The sequence below is a fragment of the Callospermophilus lateralis genome, chromosome 6, assembly GCF_048772815.1.
Source record: "Callospermophilus lateralis isolate mCalLat2 chromosome 6, mCalLat2.hap1, whole genome shotgun sequence".
Taxonomy (NCBI): Eukaryota; Metazoa; Chordata; class Mammalia; order Rodentia; family Sciuridae; genus Callospermophilus; species Callospermophilus lateralis.
Window position 1 is genome coordinate 8,680,379 of NC_135310.1, and position 10,201 is coordinate 8,690,579.

At 53.0% G+C, this 10,201-nt stretch overlaps 1 protein-coding gene across 1 annotated transcript; it reads right to left on the reverse strand.

Moving 5' to 3' along the window:
- Positions 1 to 7,299: 7,299 nt before the first annotated feature.
- Mas1 (MAS1 proto-oncogene, G protein-coupled receptor) lies at positions 7,300 to 8,274 on the reverse strand. The gene has a single exon (XM_076859389.1). The coding sequence runs from the start codon at positions 8,272 to 8,274 to the stop codon at positions 7,300 to 7,302; it is 975 nt and encodes a 324-aa protein (XP_076715504.1).
- Positions 8,275 to 10,201: the final 1,927 nt, after the last annotated feature.

Below are 10,201 nucleotides of genomic sequence, written 5' to 3' on the forward strand. Positions count from 1 at the left end.
CCTCTCTCAGGATGCTGGACAGTGGCAGAGAGCCACGGCTCCCGGTCAGCCACACAACCACAAGGGCAATGACTGAGACTCCAGGGTGCTGGGTCGCCAAGCTGTGATGCTCAGTATTTGGGTGGAGTAAATGCAATTTTGACTCAGGATAGTTTCGATTTACAATGGGATCATCAGATGCAGCCCCATTAGAAGTCAAGGAATGCTTATAATTTTAGAAGGGTTGAGTTAAAAACACAAAACTTAACCTAAAGAAATGATTTCCCTCATGATAAAATTGTAGGAATCCCATAAGGCACCTTCCAGGTGTGTTTTTTTTTTTTTTTGTCTTTTTTTTTTTAGATAAACATGACAGTGGGGTATGTTTTGACATGTTATATATACATGGGATGCAACCCATTACAATTCTGATCCCATTCTTGGGGTTGGACGTGATGTGGAGTTACGCTGGTCGTGTGTTCACATGTGAGCATAGGAAAGTTATTTCCAGGAGTTCTTAAAACAACTCCATGGAGGCAACTGACCAGTCTGTCCCCATCCCAGCTGGGCACTGGGGACTGTTGGGCACAGAGAATGGGAAGAATAGCATAGGACAGCTGTGGCTCTGCAGTTGCTTATGTCAGTGCCAACAATGTTGTCTACAGAGAGACAACTGGTACATTTGAGGCAGGTGAAAAGGTCCAAGTGGACAGGCGGGAGACCTGGGCTCCTTCGAGGTCAGTTTCGGTGTCGCGGGGCTGAGAAACTGCAGACACAGCCAGGCCTCATCGAGATGAGGACAACTGCTGTGTAAACAGAGAAAAAGAAAAAAAGAACAAACTGATAGTGAGACGCCTACTGCCTGGTACCCAGACTCCCACCAAAAAAGGCGCGGTAACCTGATTGAACCAAAGAGAACATGAAAAGCTTGTGGACCCTGAACGCCTTGCCCAGGACTGGGCAGGGGCTAGCTCCCTTTGCCCTGTAGGTCCAGAGAAACCCCAGACCACAGCCACGCTCTGGCATCCCTCTCCTGGGAGCCCTCCTCTCTGGGAGCTCTGCTTTCTTCCCGTTGCTCAATGACTCCTCTTACTTTACTGCTGTGGTTTAGAAGTGAGGTCCCCCAGAAGCTCAGTGTGAGACACTGCAAGGTTGACCCCCAATGGGATTAACTGGGTGGTGACTGGAGGCAGGTGGGGTGGGGCTGGAGGAGGTGGGAACTGGGGACACAGCTTTGGGGTATGTTTTGTATCTGGAGAGTGGAGATCCCTCTCTGCTTCCTGAGCATCATATGAGCTGCTTCCCTCTGCCACACTCTTCCGCCATCACATCCTGCCTCACCTGGAGCCTGCTGACTCGGATTGAGCCCTTAAACAAACTTTTCAGCCTCTACAATTGTTCTGGTCTGATCTTTTCGTTACAGAAGTGAAAACATTTGCTCTCCCGGTTGTGTGGGTGGATTTCATTCTTCAAATTCGTGTAGCAGGGAGAAGGTAGTCCCAGCCACCCTGCTTCCCCAAAACCCTGGCCTTCCCCACCTGGACTAAGGTTGATGGTGCAGGACGGAGAGGGAAGAGTGGTGTCAGGAAGTCAGTGTGTCGGGGGGGGGGGGAGCACCTAGCCAGGAACGTCCAGGCTCCCCCCACCAGCGTGCAAGCTCCCCTCTGCAGAGAGATGCAGCTGTCACGTGGCAGTGGGGGACCTGTGGAAAGTTCTTCCACTTGCTTCTGATTCCCTTGTGTAAAGGGAACAAGTCATCAGCTGGGAGAGGAAGGGGAAGAGATGTGGAAGGTCTGGGAAGAGAAGGTCCACGGTGGTTGACGAGGAACTCAGCTTCTAGAAGGCTCTTCTGAGTCACTGATGCCTGAACTGGGTGTAGATGAGTAAACGGAGTTTGCTAGATGTAAATTAAAAAGAAGGGGGAAAGTGGAACCAGTCTATGCAAAGGACAGAGTCCTGCTTTAGTGACAGAGTAACCGGTGCTTTACTGAGGAAGGAACATGGCACAGTGTGTGTGTGGGGGAACAGACGGGTTGTATCTGAAGCATTCGCAGGGCAGCAGGGAAGATGTCCATTCGGTGGTTGGACACACACAACTGGAGCCCAGCAAAGAGTTCTGCCCAGTAAACATAGATTTGAGGGTCATTAAATCTGTGTTCAGAAGAAGGGCAGAGGCCAACGAGCAAATCATGGAGAACATGGCAGGTGGAGGGAGGAGCAGGACGAGAGCCATGGAAGAGAAGGGGAGATTCCAAATCAGCAGGATAGGATTCAAAATGAGAGCTAGAAGAAAAGTAGCAAACTAGAACCCAAGAGAAGCCATGTGTTCAACAGTGTGGTCATCTGTCAGATGCTATAATAGGCTAAGAAAAAAAATGGTTTGAAAGTGGACTGTCCCCTCCCAAACGCATGTTGTGATATGGTTCCATTGGGGTGGTGTTGGGAGGCCAGGCCTGGAAGAGGTGACTAAGTCATTAGGAGGGATTAGCTCTTCCTCATGGGAGTGGGTTTATTCTCCTGCAAGTGGGCCAACCTTCATGCTCAGTCTCTTCTGCAGGTGCCTGCCTGCCCTTCCACTTTTCTGCCTTGTTTGACAAACCAGGAGGTTCTCACTAGATGTAGCCACCTGATCTGGGACTTCCTCACCTCTAAAACATGACCTCAAATAAACTTCTTTCCTTCATAAATTACCCAGACTCAGGTGCTCTGTGATAGCAATGTGATGCATACTAAGACAACATTAGATATGGCAAGTGTAAAAGCCACTCATTTCCCTGCTGGGCCAAGTTCACTGTGACAGTAAGGTGGTAATTTGGAAGCTGGGATGTGAAGCGTGAATTGTGATAAAGTAAGGAAGGTGAGCAAGGAGGAACCTTTCCAGAAGGTCATCTGGAAGGGAGGAGAAAGATGGGATGAAAGAGGGATAGGGTGGTAGGAGCAAGGAATGGCTTTGTCTTTTGATTATTTAAGATGGGAACTGTTAGAACCTGTTTAAATGAGGAAGAGAAGCGCCCCAGAGAGATGAGCAGTGGATTCAATCCCACCGCAAGTCAGGAGCGCAGCCCACGGCAGGTGCAGGGCTACAGCAGAGAGCTGATCCCTGACTCAGGAAGAAGCTTGGCTTCCAGGGGAAGAGAGCGAGAAGGAGCAACTCAACGCCAACATGGTGGCCGGGGGTGGGGGGGTGCTGAGGGAAGGACAGAGGGGGAGCCTGCTGTGGGACGGCCGGGGAGAGCCCCACTGAGGTGACATGCGGCCGGACGCTGAGGGAGAGGAAATGAGCAGAGCCTGGGCACAGTTTTCTGGGTGGGAGGAAACGTCGATGCACAGCGCCCAGAAGCAGCAGCATCTTGGCATCTCTGAAGACTGGCAAAGAAATCAGGGGCTGCAGGAGAGAGCAAAGGGCCAGTGTGGGGAGCACCCAAGACTCAGAGGGGGCCAACACGCGTGGAAACGTGGGGACCACCGCGAAGACTTCAGTTTGAATTATTGAAAAAAAAAAAAAAAAGACTTGGTGGTAATTCAGGAGCATTCTTGCTGGGGAGTCAGGTGTGGGGGGGGGGCAGGAAGGAAAGTCCTCAGACAGGGGAAAGTGTGACTGAGGTCCCAGCAAATGTGGGGCGGGTCTGAGGTCTCTGCCTATGGCCTTTCTTTTCCGCAGTCTGTTTCACAGGTTTTGAGGAGCAGGTGACAGGGATCCATGCCCCTAGAGGAAGGCTCCGGATGCAGAGGTTGAGGTGGGGGAGTTGGGAAGAGCAGCCCCGTGAGGACCCGGGTCTGTAGGAGCCCACCTCTGATGGGCCCTGGGACTTCCTCACCCCAGTAGGCAGCCTGGCTTGGAGCTGAGCCAACAGGGTGCAGGACATAGAGCCGGGGGCAGGGAATTGAGGAGCAGAGTGGGGAGTGACCTGGCTTGGAGCTGAGCTAACAGGGCAGGGTGCAGGACATAGAGCCGGGGGCAGGGAATTGAGGAGCAGAGTGAGGGAGTGACAGGGACAGGGACAGGGACCCCAGAGCACTGAGTGGGAGGGAGAGGAATGAGGCAGAGACGCGGTGGACTCAGGATCGGGAGGAGAGGGCTCAGTGGTGTAGGGACCCCAGGCAGCAGGAGTAGAAGGTGGAGAGCGAGGCCAGGAGGTCAGGACCAGCTGCAGAGGGCAAGACTGCAGCCGCTCTGAGGAGAGGAGCCGGGGCCTGAGCCGACCAGAGGCAGGTACCAGTGGAGGACTCTCCTGGAGATAAGGATGAGACCAGCTGGGAGAGGGCCAGAGAGTGGGGAGGGAGACAGCCTGGGAGCCCTGTTCCAAAGGACATGAAGAGTGCAGTGGCAGAAGGTCAGGGACAACCCCAACAGAGAGAGATGAGGCAGAGGTGGCCAGGACAGCACGCATATCCAGGACCAGCCACTCGGCAGAGGGCACAGAGAGCGGATTTGCCGTGTGCTTGCCACCCTCAATCTTACCTGTCTTCAAAATCCCACCTGCCTTCAAGAACCCAAAGATCACTTCAGGGGGACATTCATTTTTTACTACAAAAGATGCGACTTGGCTGGGGGTGTGACTCAATGGTGGACGCTTGCCCAGCAGGCTTGAGGACCGTAACCAAAATAAAAATTAAAAAATAAGACATCTGGCTCCTTCTTGCCCCTCACCACCGTTGCTCCTGGGGCTCTCCACACAGATGTCTATGTGCGACTTGGAGCTGCAGCTGGGTGGGGGGTGTTCTCTCCTGTGGCAGAGGACAGGAACTTCTGCTTGCCTGTCTTTGCCTTGTTCACATTTTGGGGTTTTGCAGGACACTTGGGGCGTGAATGCTGCCATCCTTTTCCCTTGGTTAAGGAACAGGTGTCGCCTCTGAAAAATCTCCCTCACTCCCCAAAATTCTCAGAAATGGCACCTAGTAACCTACAATGACTGAAGCTAATTGTCTAAATGCCCCAAGGGTATGAATTATCTAGGCTTCTCTCTGTATTTGCAAATTTTCTTGAATCTTATTTTAGTTTTAGTTAAATAAGGATACTTAGGGGGTGGGTTTGGGTGAAGAGCGAGAGGGATTTGTCTTTACAACACAACCGGACGCCAAATCCTATTTCTTTGTAAGTCATCATCCCTTAAGAAGTTTAGAACAGTCTTCATATTCATAATTGAACTCAATTTCCCCACTTTATTTGCAAGAAAGCAAGAGATGGAGGCTTCAGTTCGTTCACCGTATTTTCCTTGGGTAGAAATCTAGAACCCCTTGTCTCGAACAGTCTTGGGTTCCTCTTGGAGACAGAGATCCATGGTGTGGTTTAAAAGTGTGTCCCAAACTCGGGGGCCATTCTGTGGCACTACGGGGTGGTGGTGGAACCTCTAGGTGGTGGCACTTATGAGAGGAAGTTAGGTCATGGGGCCATGTCCCTGGCAGGCTCCTGGAGCCCCAGCCCCTTCCCTTCCTCTTTGTTTCCAGCTGCCCTGAGATGAATAGGCCTCCTCCACCATGCAACTCCGGCCATGATGCACTGGGCCACCCCAGTTCCAAAGGACGGGGGCCAAGCACTGTGGACTGAAACCTCTAACCCACGAACCAAGAGGTGTCTTTCCCCCTGTAAGTCCATTACCTCAGGTACTTTTCATAACAAAAAAAATCTGAGGAGCACAGCCCCCTGGGCACGGGATGAGTTTGACCCCCGTCTCTAGCCCCGAGCCCAGCACTCAGCACTGGGGAGATGACGGGAAACAGAGGGAAACCGCTCTGATCCCCAGATCCTGTTCTTTCCCAGGGAAGAGGCTCTGTTTTCTACCAAAAACAAGATCGTTCTAAATGTCGCTGCTCCAGGCCCCATCTGGGCTCCTGACAGCAAGCTGCCTGCTTTCTGAGTCACATGTCGTCACCCACCGAAAAGCCTCCCGCACCCAGCTTGGCTGGCAGCGAGGTCCCAGCTCGGTGGGAGAGACTCACACATCTCCCCCAGCAAAGCTGTCCCCGTGCATAAGGGTGACGGTTGTTTCTGAGGACAGGGACCGAGAGGAACAGGCAGCAGGAGAGAGCCATCACCTCCTCACTGGTTCTCTGGCCCTTTGAAGGACAAAGATTTAAAACAAATATTAGTGGGCTTCTGGTGGACTTGAACATTTTGCTCACATGAAGATTCACACGCGGCATGGCCATTTCCAGGGGGAGATATAGCAATGCACACAGTCCTAGCCAAGACCGGTTTCCCACTAACACGCGGGACCAGCTGCCTGGGGACAGCAACTCTGGGCAGGAGGAGGCAGAGCCTGCCCTGGGCCTGGGCTGAGTAGAGATGCTGGAGGAGCCGTGCAAAGATCTGTCTTGAGGAAGAACCTCCAGATACCTCCAGGTGTGGCTGCCTCCCTGACAGCCCTGCGGCTGAGCCTCCTTCCAGGAACGATGGACGAAATGCCTCAAGAAGGGAGGCATCGAGCTGCAGAGACCTGCCCAGGCTGAGGTGAGGACTGTGTGGCTACCAATAACCCACCCTGGAGGGGGTCTTCAGATCACAGCCGGCCTCGTGAGCTTGCGTCTGAGGAAGTTGACGGGCCAGCAGAGCAGTGCCAGCCCCGAGTCACGGCAGCCAGGGATTCGCCCTGGGAAAGGAGGCCGCAGGGAACTCCCCCGGGCGGGCAAGTGCCTGTCTTCACAGCTGACACCAGGCTCCTAAGGTGCCTCGCCACCAGAAGCTGCACGCTGTGAGCCAAAAGACCATCTACACCCAATATTTTAAAAGATGTGACAATATCTGGGCAAGATAGAGCTGTGCGCGTGCCCTTTACCAGGCAGAAATGAGCGCTTTATCTCCCACTTGAAGGCGTGAGGAGGGGATTTATTGAACATTTGACCACGTGCCAGGTCTTGACCTAACCTCCACTTCACCCTCACAGCGACCCTGGGAGTCCAGACAGCCTCTGTGATTATTTCATAAGTGAGGGAGGGAGGGAGGTGCAGGCAGGTCAAAGCACCCGCCTGATGCCATGGGTGCAGATGGCAGAGTCAGGCTAAGCCCTGGTTCTTCCCTCCACGCTGCACACTTTGTCCCTCTCCCGGTCACAGCTATGGAGTAGCTTTTGTGAATCATAATAAAACGCCACCAGAAGAGCCAGCAAGAGCACAGAGGGGATTGTTAAGTACAGAAGTGACAGAGGCCTGATGCGGACTCAGGCTTTTCCAGCGGAGACAGGACAAGAGCAGACTCTCACAGCTGTCGGCGTTTCATGCATAGGAAAAGGGCGTCCTTCTAGGATCAGGAGGTTTAAACACACTTAAGCCAGTCACCTGTGCTCCACCACCTCTGCCCACACTTCTGTCCTTCCTCAGTCCTCAGACGACCGTCTCGATGGAGATGGTGTGGCCATTGCCCTCCTGGCGCCGAGGCTGCATTTCATCTTTGAAAGCCCTGGTCAGAACCACTTTTAAGGACTCCTTGAACCGCTTCTTCTTGCTGCTGCCCACAAAGAAGTAAATGAAAGGGTTGGCGCTACTGTTGATGGTGGAGAAGAGCAGAGAGAGGTTGTGCAGGTTCCCGAACGTGGACCAGTACTCATAGTACAGCAGGTAGAGGACTCTCATGGGCACCGCGAAGATGAGGAATATGATGATGGTGACCATGATGACCATGTACAGCTTCGAGGAGTGCGACGTCCACGTGTTCTTTCGGATCTTCACCACCAAGATGGTGCTGGACACCAGCATAAGGGGAATGAAGACCAAGAAGCTCAGAACGGCTATGAAGATGATGACCGCCCTGCAGTCACTTCGGGAGTGACCCTCTTCACTGTCGATGCACATGACATATTCCATGGTGGTCACCAAGCAAGAAAGCGCCCACAGGAGGGTGCAGACCAATGCCGACTGGTGCTTGGGACGGTGGCATCGGTACCAGATGGGGTAGAGGACTGACAGGCACCTCTCCACACTGATGGCCGTCAGCAGATAGAGGCCCGTGTTGTAGCCAAACAGGAAAGTCACCGATAACGTGACGATCGTGTAGTAGTGGCCAGAAGAGAGCTCATAGTCTAAAGCATAGTCGATGGACAGGATGAAAATGCAGAAGAGCAGGGAGATGTCTGCGATGGACAGGTGGGTGATGTAGACCGTGAAGGGGCTTCTCCTCATCCGGAAGCAGAGGAACGAGAGGAGAATTCCATTTCCCACCAGCCCCAGCGGGGAAATGCCCGTGATGACCCAGTGCACCGCCGGGATGTGCGGTGGCGGACTCCCCACGGAGGCGTTCCCTCTGCTCGAGGCGTTCAGGGACGCTTCCGCGACAGTCGGGGTCACGTTGGATCCATCCATGAGGAGACCTCGCGGGGTGCTTCAGGTGACGGTCTGTGAACAAGCCAGAAAAACAAACAGTGAAAAGTGGTGCATTGAAATAAAAGGGAGATTTCTGCTGTGCATCATGACCTCCAGGTTACTTTTAAGAAGTTCCATGGACTGTGTGGCTCTCTAATGCCGATAAGATGAGACATTCATCAAGAGAAAGAACTGATTTGGTGATGTTTCCGATCCCCGGTCGCCCCTCATCCTTGGTTACCATCTGCCTGTGGCTCAGGGCCAAGTTCTAGTTGGTGAGCTGGGTGCTTGCCTCCCAGTGATGTGATCCAGAAGCCCAGGAGACCCTGTCCCGACTGCACCTCCCCACTCACGCGTCCCTCTGCCATGCAGGTGGGATTCAGGAAATTCCTTCCAGTGGGTCAGGTTCTCCTTCATAATTAGAAGACAAAGACCCCCCCCCATAACTTCAGGAACCCAGAACAAGGACCAGAACTCACTCTACCATGAAGTTAGAAGTTTGCAACTGTGCTCCTCAAATTCACCCGTCAAACACGTACTCAGTGCCAGGTGCTGTTCTAGGCACCAGGACACAGCAGTGCATGGAACAGAACACACACCAGCCTCTTGGAGTTTAAATTCCAGTGGGAAGGCTGTCAATAGCCAGAGATCAACCACAATGTAAACAAGTTGATGTCCAAGCATAACAGGTGCTGTGGCGGAAAGCAGAGCTGAGCTGGAGAAGGGCAGGCTGGGGTTTCTATTTCGCCTGGAGTGGTGGGAAAGATGCCACTCATAAGGTCACTCTTGGGCAAAGACAAGAAGGAGGTAGCTATCCAGCCCTGCAGATACTAGGGAAGAGCTTTCTAGGCAGAATGATCAGCAAGAACAAAGGCCCGGAAGCAGGAATGAGCTGGATGTTTGTAAAGAACAGGAAGAAGACCAGTATGGCCCAAACAGCACGAGCAGGGGCAGAATCCGGCAGTCAGGCAGGACAGACAGGTGACGGGGCCAGATCCAGCATAGTGCAATAGCTATTGCAAGGATTTCACTCTCACTCCCAGTGAAATTAGAAGCCATCAGAAGGTTCTGAGAGGAGTGACTAACACGACTCAAGAGTCAACAGCCTCTGTGTTCAGATTAGACTCCAAGGGCTGCACAGCAGGAAGAGAGAGGCCAAACTGGGGCTTTTGCATCAGCCCAGAGAGGACAGGGGCATGGCCCAGACCAGAGAGAGACAGCAATATCTGGATGGAGCCTGGATACAACTGGATTTGCATGTGGACATGATGTATGTTCTGGTAGAAAGAGAGGATAAGTGTCTAGCCATTTGTTGAATGGACCAGACGGCAGTGGAACAAGTTGGAGGCTTCTGGAGCTTGAGAGCCTAGGAGACCGCCAGTGGGGACATCCAGTGGAGTACCAGGAGCTGGGGACAGCTGTGTGCAGGGATCTAAATGTGGGTGCTGTGTGCAAACAGGCGGAACTTGGAATCCTGAGGTCGGATGGGTATACCTGCAAAACGCCAGTCACTGAAAAGGGGAAGAGGCCTAAGGACTGAATCTTGGCACGTTTCAAAGTTTAGAGGAGAGGAGAAGGAAGAAGCGATGGAAACCGAGAGGGCCCCATCAGGCTGAGTGTCCTGAGAAGGGAGGGTGCATCCAGGGGGCAGCCAAGCGTTCAAGGCAAAGGGAGTGGAATCAACTGAAGCTTCAGCGCATCCTACTGGAAGCTCGAGTGAGATGAGAAGTGGAACTCGGCCAGGGGAGCGGAGTCGTTTCTGACCCTGATGGAAGCCGTTCTGGTGGAGAGGGGAAAGCAGCCTTAGCTAAAGTGATTTAGAGAGAACGCGTCAGGGGAGACAGGGTATGGACAAGCCTCCCGGGGCTGGGGAGGGAGGGAGATTTGATAAGCTGAGAGGAATACCCAGAAAGAAGCAATTGATGTT

What these genes read in the sequence shown, in the direction of transcription:
- Mas1 (XM_076859389.1), bottom strand. Translation starts at nt 8,274, where the DNA reads ATGGATGGATCCAACGTGACCCCGACTGTCGCGGAAGCGTCCCTGAAC.